Consider the following 20066-nt stretch of genomic DNA (forward strand, 5'->3'; position numbering starts at 1 on the left):
CAAATTATTAGCACAATGTGTTTTTTTATCAAGTCATATATTAAATAAAAGTAAACAATTTCCAAAAAAGTATCCAAGCTTACACTGATTATAATAAAAGAAGTAATTTAAGAATCACCTATCGACAGACTGCCTGCACTAATTCCACAGGAGCATTTCTTTTGGATCAGTCAAAGATTTTCATTCTGAGCAAGTTTACTTCATCCTTGCCTTTTCTTGTGAGTTCTTTTCCAAGTTAAGATGTACATGTATAAAATTTCCAGTAAGCAACAACAATGATCAGCTTTACACACAAATCCATATTGTATTCCTTTCTAAGTGGACTCCTATATAGGTCATACCAATCAAAATGCCTCTGAAAGGACAACTCAGTGGTAAAAGTTTCAAAAGCAGGCTCCAGTGCTACCTCAGATGAAGCCAAATCAAAACCCAGCTACTAAGCCAGCTGGGAAAAATATTATTCAGCACTGTTACATTCCCACAACATTGTGATGCAAGTACCTTCAGCTGCAAAAATAATGCCTGAACTCTGGACCAGTTCAGCTGCCTGCCAACATTAAATTATTTTTTTTCAAATACCATAAGGACCAATGATAGAATTTATCCTTATGTATCAAATTTCCGTACAAGCTAATTTCTCTTACCACTGTTTTTAGAAAACCATATTCACTTGATTCCAAGTCAGTCACTTTTCAGTCCAATCTTGGGTAGACTCACCTTTGTCCAAACATTAGGGTAGACTTTGTTTCAGCTTCATTGAAGATGGAAGGAGAACAGCAGATAACAATAGTAGTTCTGCAGTTCCCACCAAGAGAGTCTTGAAGAATTCGAGTCATTTTGCTGTCTCGGTATGGAACGTGTGTTTTCTAAATAAAAAGATCGAAAATTGTTTTCAAACACCTTTGTTTTTAATATGCACAAGAAAGTTTAAGACCTGATAATTTTGGTGCAATAGGTATTTGGTTAAGTGTACAACATGTACTGTGCATTCTAACTGTTCAACTGGAAGTGACTGTGAATTCTTTAAATTATGGTTCTAGCAGAAATAAAAACACAGTTATCAGTTTACAATCCAAAACTAATACTTTCTCCTTTTTAAATGGAAGTATCATCTTATTTCTATTACTCTTTATGTGCATGGTAAATAAAAATCATATTTGTCAAATGAAAAAAAAAGTGTGGGGGGATTACTTACAGTTCCCTCTGCCAGGGCTGATATCACATTGCCCAGAGCAGACAAAGACTTATTGATATTTTTAGCTTCATCAAGAACAGAGCCCTCTGCTCCAGTTTTGCTGACCTACCAGAGATAGAAACCAGTCAGACTGAACTGTCAGCAAGAGCTTGTGCAAATAAAGTTATAATACAGGAAGGGACAGGGGAAAAATAATAGAATCTCATAAGAAAATAAGTCTTTCCTTCGAAGTAAAGTGTTTGTTAAGAAACATCTATTAAAAACATTTAATAGCATTTTCATCTTTTTCTCTTTGTTTTTTCTTTCATTTTGGCGCAATGCAAAAACAAGCTAGCTTATGCACCCTTACTTGGTTAAAGGAACCATGGGAGTTCTGCCCAAGATGTGTATAAAAAGGTTATATATTTGTTGTTTCATTGTGGTTTTTAAGATACAGCATGTTTTCAGCCCTGTTTCCTTATAGAACTATGGAAAATGGATGCCATCTCACACGAAAGGAAGAATAACTCTGTGGCAATGAACAGGGCAATCATCTGAAAGACTGTGTGATTCCAGGTTTTCTACTGAATTCCCCCAAACCTATTCACAAGTTGCAAATCTATGAATTTAAGGCAGAAGAATGGAATTCTGATTGGCTGCTCAGTTTCCAAACTCTTATCAACACATTTTTAATCTAATAATATAAATTAAATAAACACATAAACTAATGTAAATGAAAGAGCTTTTTTGGTTGAAATAACGGAAAAGCAATCTGAGGTCATCAACTAATGTGAAATCAAGGTTATTCTGCAAGCCACAACAATACATTTGTAACCCAATTCTTTCCTCAGTTGTTTTCTAAATTGGAAAAATGAAAATCTACCATTAACATGGAAGAGCTACCTATGCTATTTAAACTCAGTTATTTCTCAAATACTTATTAGTATTGAATGTATATGTTTAAAAAGCAGGGACAAATGTAAAGGAGACTTCTAAAACTATATCAGAAGTGTTCTATACTTCTATAAAATCATGGTTTTAGTTACAAGGAGACATTTTGAATGTTCTGCAATCTGCTAACAAAATCCTCTCTTTGATGTTAATTCCGTAGCGAGAAACAGAGTTTTTGTTCGATTGCAGTTCTGTTCTGACCCATTATTCTTTCGATTAGCAAGATAAATATTTTATTTTACTTAATTTTTTTGTACCTTAAAAGCAAAAATAGCTTATACAGTGTTATGAAAGGAATTATACAGGGAACCTGAAAACATACTAATAGCCTTCAGTGATCCTAAATGAACTAATTGCTAATGTTTCATCACCTAATAAGTTAAATTATCTAAAGTACCAGAAATGGGATACATCTGAAAAGATATTACAGTAATGGCCTAAGTGGACACTTTACAGAAAGCTCATAAAACTTCCAAACAAACAACACTGGTGAATGCCTGTCTTCACACCCATAATAGCCTTCTCTACAGCCACTGGCACACGTTACAGTTACAGTGGATTAATGTGTTAAGCACACCATATACAGTAACAATGCTACACATTTTGCAGCACTGCAGTCAATTTATGGTGGCATAAAGTTGCAAACCAGCCACAAAGTTATGCCACAAAAATGTGCAACATTTTTAGCTAGTTTGTATGGTGCCATAACCTGTATAGCATCTTCATGCTGATGTTGACAACCAACAAACAGCTGATTGTCAGCACTGGCATGTGGACAGGGGTTAGCATTGGGACCGGGACAGCTCTGGTCCCAATGCCAACAATCAACTGCCAGGAGAGTGGGTCCCCTGGTAGTGGGGAGCTGAGGGGCTCTGGCTCCTAGGAGCCTGGCAACCCGAGGCCAGCAGCCTTTAGTGCCTCATTCTGCAGTCCCCATGGGGGGCTGCAAGCCAAGGTACTTAAAATGCTGGGTTGCCGGAAACCAGCCTGAACCAATGCTTTTTGGATACCCCAGGGCAGAGGAAATAAGGATAGGGGAGAGACTCCCCAATCCCAGGATCCCAGTGCCCCAAGACATTCTAAAACCTACAAGTACAGCTGGACTTTCCCTGGATTGGGCTGACAATCAACTGCTTGTCAAACCCAGCACCAGTAGCCCAGGATCTCTAACTGACCAGGGACTGTCAGGGCAGAGTCCAACAATGAGCTAATTGTCAAACTCATCCCCAACAGCCCCAAGTTTCAAACTCTTAGGTTGAGTCTGACAATCATCTGATTGACAGACACACTCCAACAGCCTGGGTTTGTGAACCAACAGTCAGCTGATGGTCAGACTGACTGTAATAGCCACAAGTCTGGAACCTACACAAGTCTGGGACTGGAGGCATCCTCGTGTCTGGATCTCCAGGATCAAGACTGCGGCAGCTCTGTGGTGGCCTGATTGGGATTTTATGCTACAACCCCAACATCACACGTCCTGACACGAACATCTGGCATGGCAGGAGACATTATGCTTGGGATGTAGCAATTCCTCCAGTCCCAATCATGCCATTGTTTGAACATCTGCCAGGAGCCTATGTGTCAGAGAATGAACACAGCCTTCTGTAATCACCATTAAAACAAGCATGAACATCCATATATAGATCCGGAAGGCATGAAGTTATACGAATAGATAATGACTCATTTCATTCCACTACAAACTTAAAATATCCTTTATGGATGCTTTGTTTTGCATTTCATTCTAGTAGCTCTGGTCTGCTCCTTTTCTCCACCCCCTAGCATCCAAATATCACCTATGCTTAATCTGCATACAGTTTTTGATAGTGCTAAAGGTAGGCTGCATTTAGTTACAGAAGTTTTATCTCCCAAGTCTACAAATTTAAGTTGCACCAATACCCACTCAATTTAGGAGTTCCAAGAATGCTTCTAAGCATGGCAAAAATTACTGATAAAAAATATGTTCATTACCTTCTCACTTCCAGCCAAATCCACCAGATAAAGCTTTCCACTGAGTTTTTTTTCAGTTTCTACGTTTTCTTGTTTAATATTAATGAGGAAGATGCTGTGGCTTCTAGAGCTGTGCTCATTCATATCTATGGAGAAACAATATTTTTTAAAGGATTTTGCTTAATATTATCCTTTTCAGAAAGTTTTAAAATGTGCCAACATATCTCATGTTGTCATAGTTTAGGATCAACAGGTAAACTTCACAAAATAATCCATATACATTTCGGACACCATCTTGAAGCACTCAGCATAGTCTCTCCACAAGAGTAGGTTTCAACATTTATGAAGTATAGTGTGACCGTTTATTTTCTCCCAACCTGGCCTGAAATTTAACCAGCTTCATGACAAATGACATGACCTTGAAAAAAATAAGTACCTAATTTTTCTATTAAATAATTAACACCATTAAATATTTTATGAAAATAAAAAAACTGGGGCGCTAAAATAAAATAAAAAATTAACATAACTTCATGAAAAAAGTTAATGAAAACCCAAGAGCTTTAGCTGAAAAACACATTCTCCTACTTTGTTGGGTAACAACCAAACAGTACACCTGCACACATAAAAGGTAGAATATACATTTCTAAAAAGTAAAAATGCAACAAGAAATAACAGCAGCATACTGGAATAAGGAATTTGTTGAGCTGTTGAGTCTTGAGAGTGGTTGAGTGACAAGACATCTGAGTTGAGGTGTTTCTGGATGCTGTTGTTTAACTTGATTTACAGTAAACGTAATCCTGAAAACACGCACTTGAGGATATGTGCAAGAATGTTTAAGTTATTATTACTGCTTATATGCCAGAATGAGAAAACCAGGAATAAAAGTGCTCAAATGTCTATACCAGCATTGTCTAACTTCTAAGCGGCTTGGGGGGTGCACGCTTGGTGGGTTGCACCAAGGCAGACTACACGCTCCACAGACCACACCAGTGCAAGCCACTGAGCCCCTCCTCTTCCTCCCCTTACCACTCCCTGCTGCAACGTGCATTGGGGTGCCCTGGCCTCACCTGCAGCTCTCTGGCCTTGGGCTCCCCCGCTGCACGACATCGTGCAGCCACCCTGAGCTGTGGTCTGTCCCAGCACTGTGGGCTGGGCTACCCTGTCCCACCCTCTTGCTGGGGGCAGAAAGAGGAAGCCGGGGTGGGGGAGGGTAGGAGCTGGAGACACCAGATCCTGCTGCAGCCAGAGCAATGGGGGAACTGGCATCCAGGTGGGAACTGAGGGGGCTACAAACTAACCCCTCACAGGCTGCATGCAGCCTGCAAGTTGAACAGCCCTGGGCAGCTGCAGGCAAAACTTCTGCATGTATCATGTCTATTGCATCCTCAAACATCCAAGAAAAGATACAGCATGAAAAATGTATGGACATTTCCTTTCCTCACACTTTCTCCATCACCATTGATCTCAGTACTATCTTTCCTCTCCCCTAGGCTTCAAGTATTAAGGGGCATTGATACACATACTTTTTTGTGCTGCAATGCACCAGAGATCTGGCGTGTCAGATCAGACTCGATTAATCAAGTCTGCTCTGCATACAAGCCGACGCACACTGCGCTGTGTCGCTTGCAGTTGTACAAGTGGCAAAATGCACACCTTTAATGTGTTTTAGTTCAAAAGTGAACTGTCACCATTTTCTGCGTGCTGATGCACATTTTGCCACTTGCACAATTGCATGGGTCGCAGTGCATGCATGTGTATAAATACCCTATGTTTGCTTTAGTTCTTGTGTTTTTCTCCACTCTTGCCCTCTACAGCATTTCCAAAATCTGCCCCATGTTGCCCATACCGTCTACCAAAGGCAGAAGTTCATTTGCAGTCTCATTCATTTCATTCAAGTTCATTTGAAGTCCCATTTGAATGCAGTAGATTAAGAATACATGCTATAGACAAAGAGGCAAAGGGAAACCAGAAGCAGCTCACTGCCTTCAAAATGATAAAAGGAATGAGCTGGGAGGAGAATTAAGTTGCCCAATGTGTCATAGCAAATTAAAGAACAGTGATTAAGAAGGGACTGCTAGAGTTGGCCAGGAGCCTGTCATTAGCAATTCCAATGAGACCAGTTTTCAAATAAACACAAATGATGAGTTCTTTGTCTTTGTCCAACTCTGGTGACATCAAACACAGCATATAACATAAGCTGGCAACTGGGCCAACGATACCTGCCCTTCCATCACCTTCCATGGTGTTAGTGGGCTGTGTGCAGCATGCTTTAAGCCATGACAACAATTGGTATAGATTTGGCATTTGCTGTGGTAATCATTTTTTTAAAGATGTGTTTGTCTTGCAATCACTAGAACTTAGTCCTGGCCAAGAGGCAAGCAGAACAAAGCAAGAGATAAGCAGGCACAGAATGATGAAAAGAAGAGCAAGTTTTGAAGGCAATGCCCTGCTGTCATGGCACGTTATTTTCACTATCTAGTTCATCTACAGTTTTGATTGTAACAGACAGGGATAAGTAACATGTACGTTTTTAAATAAGCATGTGTTACGTTAAAGGTCTAAAAAATAAAACATAGCCAGTAAAGGTCCATGCATGCTATGAAGTCAAAACCCAGTCACATTCTGTCAAAAGGATTCCAGTCTGTAACAGCATAACGACAATACAATCTACAGTTATATAACACTAGTCACCTACATATCTCAAGGCAGACAAGGTTCTTTGGGTAAATCTGATATCTTTTATTAGACCAAGTTATCAGATTTACCCAAAGAACCTTGTCTGCCTACGCCCTTAGACCAAGGCTACAATTAACACCCCTATATATTTTCAAGCACTTTGTAAACATTAAGAATCATAACATGAGGTAGGCAGGGAAGTATTCTCTTCATGTTACAAATTAGCAAGATAAGGCATGAGAGGTCATACTACCTAAACCAAAACCAGAGAGCCGTGCAGCAGAAAGAGAGAATGTGGCATATAATAGAATTTCCCAAATTGCATTCTGTACTCTAATCACTGGACAACAGATACATGAACTGGTATTTTCAAGGTATCAGAGATTTAGTGAAAATCAGAAAACTGTAGCCAGGCACAAACAATTTTACATTTCTTCCACAATCATCATGGCAGGACCCACAGATGCCCCAGGCACAGAGCTGTGCTGCTGAGTGTCTAGGATTTTTAAATAAATCTTTGGAGTGGCTTACATGAAAAATGTGTTACATTTTATTAAGTAATGTCCTATTATTTGACCAAAAGCTTGCTATATTTATTCTATTTAACTTTACAGAATCCAGACACAGTTCATTTTCTTAAACAAATATATATCATAAATGAAACCACCACCGATGTGGTCAGCAACTGTTTTCACAGCAATAGGCAGCATCACATACAGGAGGCAATTAACAAGAGGCTTTAAAAAAAAACAAAACAAAACACTAGCTTGACTTTTTTCCCCCCAAAACTTCACTCTAACTATTGTCTTCTTAAAGAAATATTGCAAGGATTCCAGGTTAAGCATGTTCTAAATCAATTATTTAAAAATATTCTCCACATTGTTGTAAAAACTATATCAAAAGCCATTTTTACTACTTCTTTTTTTTTTTTTTTTTTTTTATATCTTTCAAGTCAAAGTTCACCTTACTGCTAATAATGGTCATAATCTGACCAAGTTTATTTGCAGTAGAGGGGTATGTGCACACATTACATTTAGATTGATCTAACTATGGATAGATTGATCTAAATGCTAATCTTGTGAAAACATTCAAGAAGTTTAAATTGGGCCAAAAATAGTGGGCCTAATCTACCTTAGTTTACCTAGGCAGTTGAACAAACACAGATCCAAAATTGGTTAGCTCAATCTATCAAATATATGAACACATTCAGAGAGCAGCCCCAAAGCCCTGCAACTTGCCCCAGTCCTGGGGCTGCATTCTTCCTACACCCTGACACTGACGAGGTGCAGCAAATGTCTGTATGTACTCTACTATTCCTGGTGTAAGTACACTGAAATAATGCCCAAATCTGTTTCCCCAAAGTCAATGGCAGTTTTCTAGCATTCAAATTTGGCACTAAATTGTACTTTCATGTGCATTTGTTTTTATATCTCCTTTTTAACTATCTACAGATATAATTTATTAGGCCAATATAAAAAGATCTCTCAGGCCTCAGTGATCACCATCAGAAAATCAATGTTTATCAAGTGTGATATCTAAGTCAATGGACCTATACCACATGCTCAGATTTGAGCCTGTGCTTGGTGTTTGGTAAATTCTGACCTTATTTCTGACTTTTCAGAAACCAAATATGGGGTCAGGGTTTTGGGGTGGGGTTTTTTGGGGGTTTTTTTGGGGGGGGGGGGTGTTTTTTTTGTCTGTTGATGGTGTTAGTTAATAATTGAGTTTGAGGGTTTTGTTGTTTTTGGTTTTGGTGGGGTTAGCTTTTTTAGGTTGTTGTTAATTTGTTTTAAACCCACTGGATGGACATCACTTACTTGTAACAGCTACATGGCGGTTGGCTTTTCCTTCATCAATAACATCCAAGACTTCTTCAGGACTAGAGACAAACCTCTCTGTACAACCCTAGAAACATACAAATTCAGTATTTAGAAGCTGAGAAAACACACTGAAAAGATGCAAAGAAAAATATCCATCAGAACAGATGAAAAGAAACTCCCCCACTAATATCTAATATGATCATCCAAAAGATAATGAGCCAAATTCTGCACTCCTAGGGTAGAATTCTATTTCTTTTTGTGTGTCTATGGCAGCTTTCTAGGTACATAAATGGTGGTTTTGGCACTTACATGCAGGTAGCAATTCTAATTCCCCTGCAGTGTGAATGCATAAGCCTGTGCACATGGATCAAACATGTTCAGTGGGCTGGCTGGACAGCTACAGGCTATGTGTGTGTGCCCAAATCTGGACATGTAACTGCCTGCATGCCACAGAAATGTAGCCAACCAGAAACCCCTAACAAGCAGGTTCATAGATCCATAGATGTTAGGGTCGGAAGGGACCTCGATAGATCATCGAGTCCGACCCCCTGCATAAGCAGGAAAGAGTGCTGGGTCTAGATGACCCCAGCTAGATACTCATCTAACCTCCCCTTGAAGACCCCCAGGGTAGGGGAGAGCACCACCTCCCTTGGGAGCCCGTTCCAGACCTTGGCCACTCAAACTGTGAAGAAGTTCTTCCTAATGTCCAATCTAAATCTGCTCTCTGCTAGCTTGTGGCCATTGTTTCTTGTAACCCCCGGGGGCGCCTTGGTGAATAAATACTCACCAATTCCCTTCTGTGTCCCCGTGATGAACTTAAAGGCAGCCACAAGGTCGCCTCTCAACCTTCTCTTGCGGAGGCTGAAAAGGTCCAGTTTCTCTAGTCTCTCCTCGTAGGGCTTGGTCTGCAGGCCCTTGACCATACGAGTTGCCCTTCTCTGGACCCTCTCCAGGTTATCCGCATCCTTCTTGAAGTGTGGCGCCCAGAATTGCACGCAGTACTCCAACTGCGGTCTGACCAGGTGTTAGATAATGGAGGAGGAGGGCAACCTTACCGTGTTCTAGCCCCAAAAGCTGAGCGGCTAGGGCTCTTGCCAAGGAAGCTGGAGACTTTGGTTCTAAGTCCTGCCTTCTCCCAGAGCATCCCTTTGGCTTCCCAGCAGTGCTCTACCTACCATGCCTGCCACAGTTTAAGCTCTTTTCAAGCTGTCCCCTTTGACAGCCATGAGAAGGAGATTTGTAGGGCAGGTGGATGAACAACCTGATGGATGCATGCTGCTCAATGCAGTGACCACTACCTTAAAGGGAGATGACCTTTGGTTCTTGCTTGGGCTCTAGCTCTTGAGATCAAAGGGGAGCAGAAACCTCCTCACTGTACTGTTTTCCATCCATTTTATCCAATGACTTTTAAATGTAACCACCTGACTTGTGGCATGGTGGTTGAGCACTATAATGGAAAAATCAGAAAAATGAAGGTTCAAACCCACTCTGGGCAAGGGGGATTTAGAACCAATGTTTCCAGCTTCCTAGGTGAGTGCCATAACCATTAACCATTTGGGGGCTAAAACTTGAGTGCCCTTCTCTCCACACCCCTTCCAGGACGTGCCCATATATCCCAACAATGTATAGCTCTTCTACACATAATCAGTTTATAAGTGCATTTTTACACACCCTCAGCATAAAGGTAGGGGAAAAAACCATTCGAGACTGCTAGAAAACTGCCATTAAGTTGCACAAAGGGAAGCAGAATTCCATACCTGTTGACTTCAGTGAGATTTTTGTGGCATAACTTTAGAGAAAATTATTCTCCCATAGGAGTAACGGGCCAATATAATCAGAATACTTATAATAAGGAAATTTCATATAATCAGGACACTGCAGAATCAAACAATATCCATATGAGCCACTAACTCGTATTAGTCCCCAGGGCCATAATTATTTTCTCATTCTCAACTTAAAAGGTAGGAGGAAATTGTTCTTCCTTCTACATTAATACAGTAATGTCTATGAAAATATTTTGCCTGCTCCTCCCCACCTCAAAAGAGGAGGAGGAAAAGAATCATACAATATTTTCCCCTTTTCATCAGAAATTTCTATTTATTTATATGAAGTCTAAATAGAGGAGAAAAAAGCTGTAAAGCAACAATTTACGCAAATTCCCCATGACAACATTAGCTTGGTTGAAAAACTATCAAGTCAAATAAATTATAGCATCTATGCCACTGAATAGTAATGATAAGGAATTATATTTTTTTTTGTGTTCATTATTAAATATTAATATAAGTGTTTAACTTTCATTGCAACTATAAGCTTTTAAAAAGCAGGAAAAGTGAAGCAAAGAGAATAAAAGATTCAAGCTCATGAATGTTTCAGGGAACTGTTTAAATACAAGGATTATCATGAAAAAAAAACTGTATCCACTTAACCAAAACCCTAATCTGCCTTGGCTACCAAAATACATAAGAACGGCCTCATCTAATTCCTTCACATATTTCTTCTCTCAAAGCTGCCTACAACAGGAGTGCTCAACCCCTGATTAATTGGCCAAATCTGGCCTCCAGTGCCTTGTCATCCAGCTCATGGGGCTCCCCGCATAGCCCTCTGTGCTAGATTGGGCATGCAGGGTCAGGTGGAGGCAGTACTAGACTCCAGAGCCTGATCCCAGCAAGCAGGACTGGGTGGAAGCAGCACAGGTTCCCAAACCCATAACACGGGGCTGATGAGGACAGTGTAGTATAGATCCAGAAGCATGGGCCTGATCCTGGGGTGCACTGTCCAAATCAACCCACAGACCAGCCCTGCACCACTCATTTGGCCCACTGGGCCAAAACTCTGAGCACTACTTATCTACAAAATTCTAAGTATATTCTAAATATGTAAAACTCTCTTTCTATAAGAACGTAACATCATAAGATATGCCATACTAGATAAAACTAAGGGTCCTTTCTACCCCACCTTAGAAAGGGAGTATATGGACATGGCATGTCTACTAGGGCTGTGCAAAGCTTCGGTAGCCAATTCAATTCAGAGGAAATTTGGCCCAATTCAGGGCCCAAATCTCCGAATCCAAATTGAATCAGGAGACCAAGTAAAAGCACCAAATCGATTTGAAGCATCCGAATCATTTCAGAAAAGCTTCAGAGAAAGATTCAGCCAATTCGGAGATTCAGCCATAGGCTAAACAGGCAGCTGACACAGTTGCCTCCAGCTGGTAAGTCTGTTGGGGTTGGGGGAGGAAGGAGGGAAGAGGTGTGGGGGAGAGAGGGATTGGGGCTGGGGCCGGGGCTGGAGGGGAGCAGGTGGGGCGCAGGATGCCGGCACAACTTGCTCTGGGCAGAAGGAAGCAAGCAGAAGCAGGGCCTAGCCCCCACTCCCAGCACTGCCGCACCTGCATCCCACACCCCTACACGTCAGCTGGCAAGCGGCAGCAGTGCTCACGCATGCACAGCAGTAGGGGCTATGCCCTGCTGCTGCCTGGAGCGAGCTGTGCCTGCATAGCACACCTCCTCTCCCCCCCATACTGACTGGGCAAACAGCAGCAGGGCATAGCCCCTGTGGCTCCCTTGGCTGAGGCAGAGGCAGGCACAGCTGGAGGAGCCACGGGAGAAGCTCCACGGATGCCCTGCCCAGCCCCATCCCCAGCCTGGCCCAAGGCTCCCAGCACTTTAAAAAAAAAGCCCCACACTCACCGGCTCTGGCAGCAGCGATTGGGGCCCCTGGACACTCATGGCAGAGCCCCCCTGCACAGCACAAAGCAGTGGTGGGCAGTGGGGATTGCCCCCCTCTGCCTGGCACCCGTGTGGCAGCTGCCACATGGCATGGGTGCAGCACGAGTCGACAGGGTGCCGAGTGCTGTCTAGGAGCTGAGGCAGCTCCACTTATCAGCCAGAGCCCAGCACTCCTCAGCCCCAGCAGCCCCAGCTACCAGACAGTGTGCACTGCCCTGCAGAGCCACACTGCTCCCATGCCATGAAGCAGCTGCAGCGTGGGTGCCAGGCAGGCAGGGTGATCCTCGCTGCCCCCTACTGCACTACGTTGCATGGGGGGGGCTCTGCCATGAGCCCCCAGAGGCCCCGATCCCTGTTGCCAGAACCAGAGAGTGCGGGGCTTTTATTTTTATTGTTTTTAAATTACCAGGAGGCTGGGGCTGGACAGGGCAGCCATCAGGGGTGGAGCTGAGCAGGGGGGCAGATCAGGCAGAGGAGGATGTGCAGGGGGGCTCTGCCACATGACCCCAGAGTCCCCACAGCTGCTGCTATTGCCAGTGAGTGCAGGGTTTTTTGGCGGGAGGTTAATTCCTGGACTGCTGGTGCTGAGTGGGAGGTCATCAAGGGCAGGGCCAGGCGGGGGGCAATCAGGGAGCAGGGCCTACATGGGGGGGCTCTGCCAGGAGGTCCCACAGCCCCCGCTGCAGCCAGTGAGTGCTGGGACTAGGCTGGGGCCGGGCACGGGATGGGGCCGGGCAGGGGAGCCATGGTGGCTTCTCCCATGGCTCCTCCCATCCAGAGAGAGGCAGGCACAGCCAGAGGAGCCACCCAGCTGTGCCTGCCTCTCTCCAGCCGATCCGAATCTCTCTGAACCAGTGCCAAATCTTTCGAAGTTGATTCAAATGAATCTATTCAGGACAGTGATCCAAATCTCTGATTTGAATCACTGTCCTCTGAATCAGCCAAATCCAAATTGAATACTTCCCTATTCACACAGAGCTAATGTCTACAGTAGTCCACCACCAGTCACATCTTCCCTGACATCAACCATCAGTGGTTTATATTTATTTAATAGGTCCCAGTGGACTGTTCTTCATGACTTTGTCTAATCCAATCCCTCACACACACTGAATATAAGTTAAGGAAATACATATTTGTAAAAGCAGAAGCTGGTTTAAGAATGTAAGGGGAAGACCTGAACCAAAATCTCTCAACATTTTTCCTTATACCTTTACATATGGAACTCTGTTTTTATCTTCATGTACAGCCAGATTTGTCTTTGACACTAGAAGAGAAATTGCATGCATTAGAATTGTTATCAGTAAAATGCTCGTATCAGTTGTGCAAATGCCCCTGGAATAATTTGAACAGACTCTAACTCAATTACAAAATTTAACAGTAAGTGGGGTCTTTCCCATTCTTCAGTTAACTGAATTTAATGGCTGATATAACTTTAAATGTCTCCCCTAATCCCATAAGAAAATTCCATACATTCATATAACTTTAAAGCATAGAAAATCTAAACCAGAAAATTCAGTCATGTATCTTAAATTTAATTCAACCTCTTAAACATGACAGCAATGAATCAACTGCAAGCAAACTAAAGCCTCACAATCTCACCAACCTCAGTATCACCCCAAGCCAGTAGGTAAAGAAATGAGTGCCACTTACCATCAAGCAAGTCCCTTATTTTGTCCAAGTAAATTTCAAAGTAGGAAACCTGGATCAAAACAAATATGAATCGTTTCAGATTTACAGTCTCGTAATTCAAAAACATTTTCACCTGAAGTTTCAAATCTTTGAAAATGGAAGGAGACAAAGCACCCAAATAAGGGGCGCCTATACACAAGCATCAAGGCTGCTCTGATGCACTGTAATTACAGTGTGTTAGAGCACACTCGATTAACTGAGTCTGCTGAAGCATGCTAATTACTCCAGCATCTCTTGTATCAGCATCCCTGTGCTGAAAAATGGCAGCAGGGGCATTTGACAAGCTTTAGTTAAAGTGCTCTGCTGCCATTTTTCAGCAAGGGGATGCTGATAGACGAGATGCTCCGGGTGCTTTAATTAATTAGAGTGGATCTGGGAGTTGTTTTAATTCACCCCCCCCCCCGCCTCCCCCCAGTTCTGGAGCATGTCTATAACCACCCAAGATGTCCAATTAATTCCAGGCTCCCACATACAATTTTTAAATGATTTTATAGCTTTTCTAAATGCAACACAAAAATTGGATGAGCGCTAGCATGGCTGCAGGCCAAGCAAAGCCAGCCACAGTGTGCCAGCTAAGTGTAAACCAACTGAGAGGGGTGAGCCCCTCCCTTTTTGTCTTCGTGTTTTGCAGGAAGGAATCAACGCTGGAATATCGTGACGTTTGCTGGGTACAGAGAGGAATTGAGCTTGACTGTGTTATGTGTAATGATTGAGTTTTGCTGTGTTCATAAAATGCTACTGCTATAAGTGACTGTCATGTCAACTGTGCTAGACTATGAAATGTAAAGCAAAGCTTCTTGATAGGCTATAAAATACCTGCAGAGTAGCTACAAGAAATGGTGCATCATGCAGAGCATCTCCAAGGCCTCACAGAGCTCAACCATACCAAAGATCGAGACAGCTGGATTGTTTGTTTTGTTGTTATCCTTTTGGGTTGTTTTTTTTTTTCTTTCTTTGTTTTTTGCTTTGTGTGTATTAAATACGTATTTTACCTTGTATAGTAGTAATAGTAAAGTAATGTAGTTGTATTAATTCACAGAATTTTTGCAGAGATCAGGAACACAGAGTAAAACGATAGGATCCCCGAGGAAGACCAGGTCCTTCCTGTGCGGACAACAGGTCTGGTTTCCAAGGTGGGTTGGGAAAGGCCTAACCCTTGGCATTTCTCCAGCCTTTTGCAGGATGAAGGAGCACTAGTAATGCTACAATGGCACAATTGAGACAACTGCCCAGTATACAGGAGGGGTAAAGTTGCGAAGAACATGTCTGGTCTGTTTGAACATGTCTGAACAGTTTGATTGTTTGTATTGTTTTGTTTCTGTTATCATTGTATCAGTAAATTTGCCTATTATGAAATGGGAAGGTTGTGGTCAGTCTGAGGGTAGGTCCCCTGCCATGAACAAAGTATCTGGATTCTAAATCCAGAGCCAACAGTTTCCCGTATCCATTTTTTATCTTACTGCTGGTCAGACGAACCTATCTGTATTTTAACTTATTTACATATCAGATTACATGGATTTTTCCACTGTTCACTGAAAGATAACTTCTCAGTAATCCAGCAAAGTGAATAAATCTACCTTTGCTCTTGTTTATTGCAAATTTTCCAAGACATTTAGAGTGAAAAAAAGCAAACTGTGGAATCTTAGTAAGCTCTAATGACGCCATGGAACATCTAATAAGTAGGGCTGTGTAAAACAGCTGTTTCATTTCGGATTCAGCCATTTTGGAGGACAGTGACTCGTTTTGGTGTTTCAGATCATGGTTCCGTTTCAATTTGGCAGAACCTGTTTCAGAGTTTTGATGCTGTTTTGGTGCTGATTTGGATCAGCCGGGGAGAGGCAGGCACCGCCAGGCAGCTGCAGGTTCTCCCATAACTCCTTTAACCTTTAAAAAAAAAATGTTTTTTTAAATGCCCCGTGCTCACCGGCTGTAGCAATGGTGATCAGGGCCTCTCAGCACTTGTGGCAGAGCCCCCCCATGCATCACAGGGCAATGGGAATCACCCTTCCCCCCCCCCACCTGGCACCTGCGCCGCAGCTTTCTCATGGCATGGGTGCAGTGTGGCTCGGCAGGGCGCCACATACTGTCTGGGAGCTGGGGCCGCTGGGACTGAGCGGTGTTGGGCTCCAGCTGACAGACTGAGCTGCCCCAACTCCCAGACAGCGTGTGGCACCCTGCCAAGCGATGCTGCGACCGTGTGATGCGACAGCTGCTCCATGGGTGCCAGGTGGGGGGGTGACCCCTGCTGCCCCCTACTCCTCCATGCTGCGTGGGGAGGCTCTGCCATAAGCCCCCAGAGGTCCTGATCGCTGCTGCTGCACCCAGTGAGTGCAGCAGTCTTTTTATTTATTTTTTTTCTAAGTGCCGGGAGACTGGGCCAGGCGGGGGATGGGGCCAGGCAGGGCAGCCATAAGGGCTTCTCCCATGGGTCCTCCAGCTGTGCTTGCCTTTGCCTGGGCAGGGGGAGCTGTGAGAGAAGCCCCATGGCTGCCCTGCCCAGCCTCATCCCCCACCCAGCCCCAGCACTTTAAAAGGAGGACTGTGGGGCTCTGCTGGACTATTCCCAGAGGGCGTCACCAAAACATCCATAACATTTCCAAAACATTTTGGATGGTTTCGTTTAATTTTGGTGATGTTTCAGTGCCTTCCATTTAATTTTGGATTCGGTGTTTCGGGTGCCAAAACATCTCCAAAATGAAACGGCTGCCGAAATTACGCACAGATCTATTAATAACGTACTTTTTGGATATTTATAAAAGGTACACTATGTCCATCACTAAGTGCTGGTTATACTTTAGCAAGCTTAGTGTTATTTGTATATTGAATTTAATGAGTCAATGTAAGATAAGTCAAAACTTAACGTTAAGCACTCACCTAAGTGTTTTCCTGAGTCAAGCACAAGAGGAAGAGTATACTGAACAGAAATTGTGTTGTGTAACAAAAAAGGGGGCAGAGATGGGAGAGATTGAACAAATATCAATATAAAGGGGTTATTCAGCCCAATAAAAACAAACAGAAACCCATTTAAGTTAAGGGAACTGTGTCAATAGTACACGGGAACATATCCCCCACTAATGGCAAGGATCGCCTGTACTTGCAGCAGGACTGTTTTGTCTAGTAAGTATTTAGTACTGTATGGGTAAAAAGCCATTTTATTTTAAGGAAGAACTGTGCTATGTATATTACATTGCTGATGATTAGGGACCACTGGAATTTGCACCAGAGGTGCACTGTGTGGTGACTCCTTTAATCTTGCAGTTTCCCCCCATGCACTGCCCTGCCATTGATTGGCAAAGGGGTCCGTTCAGATCCACCACTTACTCCTGATGGCCGGGAGGCAAAGACCACAGTTTTAAACATGCCGCAGTTTTCACCTTCCCACCAGTCAGGGGCAAGTGTCAATCCCCCTCTGCCAACCAGTGGTGGGGAGGTATGCAGGGGAAACTGCAAGATTAAAGGAGCTGCTGTGCAGTGAACTTCCAGGGTGATTTGCAGTGGTCCCTACTGATGATTCATGTTTATGAGTGACAAATTTCTCTAGTATTTACATCAAGGCCTCACTTTACAATCATATGCTAAAATAGGCTGACCGTACATATCTTCTCCATTACATTTTTTATGTGAATAAGCGCTATGCCATCCATTCATTTTAAAAACCAAAAAGACAATAAGTTTGTAGCTCTTTGGTCTTCATGGTATTCTCTTCCTACACACCAAAGAGACTGTAGATCTCTTTAATTTTTAAATTCAAATCTCTTTTGGAATATCAACTATTCAGGCATCACAGTAGGTTAGTTATTGGGTAAATGATTATTTTAATTGAAGGACTCTCACAATGTAATGAAACCAACCTATATCTTAGAGTCTACTGCATGCATTATTAAACAAATCTCTGATATTAACAGAAATTAGAAAGTGTCATTCTAGGCCATCAAAAAGTTGCCCAACCTCTCTTTTTCTAATGCCTTTTTGAAATTTGTGCACTCTCTTCACTACCAATATTCAGACCCATCACTCCTAGCTGGTGCAGTTTCATCACCTTACTCACTCTTAGGAACTTTATCAACATACCTGTGACAAATTCCAAGTCTACATTTTATTAACGACGCTGCATCCAAATACTACCGTGTCATCACCAAATGACAAATAACTCCATCTCTGACCTCGTAGTCTTTGTACTCAAGAGAAACCTACACAATATCTTTAAAAGACTATTCAGGGAGCAAAAATTCATAAACTTACTATAATAGCATCAGAGTGTTGTAGTTGTGGTCTAGGAAATATACGAGGCTAGGATTTTTTTGAAGATATCTTTTATTGGAATAATTCTATAGCTTTGAGATGGTAGACAAGCTTTTAGGTATAAAGTGCCCTTCTTCAAGTCCAGGAAAGAAGAGAGTTCTCCTACTAGTGTTTTTATCTCAGCACACCTCCACTGCTACCATAATCAACATCCCCAACAATAAAATCATCAGAATCTACAGTTCCTATGCACATCTATCATAGAATACAGTATAATCTCCTCCAATGCACCAAATAATGGGAGAAATTATGCGAGTAAAACTAAACAAGGCTATGAGCCAAAATGAATATTCTGACTAGAACAAGGTAAAGGACAGAGAGAGACAGAGCAGCAGGAGAATACTTTTCATAGAATAATCATTCACTTTCTGACCTCACATTCCTTATGCTCAAGGGAAATCTATAAAACACCTTCAAAAGCTATTTGGGATCAAATATTCATAACCTTACTGGACACTAAAAATTATGGACTAAACGCAGACAATTGTGCTGTGGCTCATTACAATCTACCTGCTATCTACTTCTGCTAATCTCTGCACTGCACAAGCAATACCAACCCTTTTCCCTTCTGAATGGTTTTGCCCTCCCACAATTAGGTTATTGATTTTACCGCACTTCTCTTGCTCTGAAGCCACTCCAGCTAACTTTGCTTTTTACAGCCTTCTCCTACTTCTTTCAGTGATCGTTTTTCCTTTACATATGGAATTATGCACAAATCATTGTTCTGTTATTTAACACAAGCTGTGTCAGCTTCTTTCCCAGACCTGAGGGTACTTTGCACACAAAAACTTATCTAACATCTCTCCCAACAATACAGTTGGTCCTATAAAAGATATCACCACAAAAATCCTTGCCTCTCATGCAACTTTACAGGGCACTAAATACTGAAGACTAAATGCAGATAATGGTTTTATGGTTCATTACAATTCACCTGGTCCCTCTGCTAATCTCTTTGTACTCAACAGGTAATAATGAGCATCTCCCCTTCTGAATGATCTTCTTCTTTTACATAATTAGGTTTTATCTGCTTCAGCCTCTTGATCTGTAGCTACTTCTGCTAACTATACTTTGCTCCAAAGGTATACTGCTCTCATCTCCCTTTTTAAGTGACTATTTTCATTTACATAATAGAGTTAAGCAAAACAACTGTCCCACCTGGTATCTAGCTTAAACTCTATTTGTTTCTTTCCCATACCTGAAGAAGAGCATTTTGTGCCAAAAAAGCCAATCTAGCATGAATCCTGACTACGTAGCTGGTCCAATAAAATATATTAACATACAAAACTTGCTTCTCATATATCTACACATAGTTCAGGAAGAGGCTGTTACTTAAATAGGTTTACAAGCAAGCTAAAAATACTGTTTACATAGCTGTAAAATGCTGTTTACATCTCACGAAAGCTCATGCAATATACATATCTCTAATTAAATTAGTCTATAAGGTGCAAAACTACCCTGTCTTCCATTTGACTTCAGACAAACACAGCTACCTACGTCCCTCTGGGTCTGGGTCCGATTATCCAGTCTGCAATCAATGGGAGTTCTGCCTGAGTATAAGAGATAAATCCAGCTCCATGCTTTTCAGAGGCAAGGAAGCCTCATGACCCAAAGAATTCACACATTCAATATATATGTTAATAATCCCTATTATTTGCAGTTGTATAATTTCTATAATGAAAGGATCTCAAAGCATTTTACAGACATTAAAGCTAATAAATGAATCCTCACAGCAGCACTGCCATGAGGTGAATATTAGAACTGGGGAATATGAGGTGAAAA

At 42.2% G+C, this 20066-nt stretch overlaps 1 protein-coding gene across 2 annotated transcripts in view; it reads right to left on the reverse strand.

The window, feature by feature from the left end:
- KIF5C (kinesin family member 5C) overlaps nt 1-20066 on the reverse strand; it is a 168781-nt gene that overhangs the window by 81580 nt on the left and 67135 nt on the right. For both annotated transcript variants that reach the window (XM_059727397.1, XM_059727396.1), the window contains exons 5-10: nt 13947-13995; nt 13505-13560; nt 8566-8653; nt 4094-4218; nt 1196-1300; nt 718-866 (exon numbers count right to left, since the gene is read on the reverse strand). In XM_059727397.1, the coding sequence (XP_059583380.1) occupies nt 718-866; nt 1196-1300; nt 4094-4218; nt 8566-8653; nt 13505-13560; nt 13947-13995 (572 nt within the window). The remainder of the gene's footprint in view (nt 1-717; nt 867-1195; nt 1301-4093; nt 4219-8565; nt 8654-13504; nt 13561-13946; nt 13996-20066) is intronic.

This window comes from Alligator mississippiensis, chromosome 4, assembly GCF_030867095.1.
Source record: "Alligator mississippiensis isolate rAllMis1 chromosome 4, rAllMis1, whole genome shotgun sequence".
Taxonomy (NCBI): Eukaryota; Metazoa; Chordata; order Crocodylia; family Alligatoridae; genus Alligator; species Alligator mississippiensis.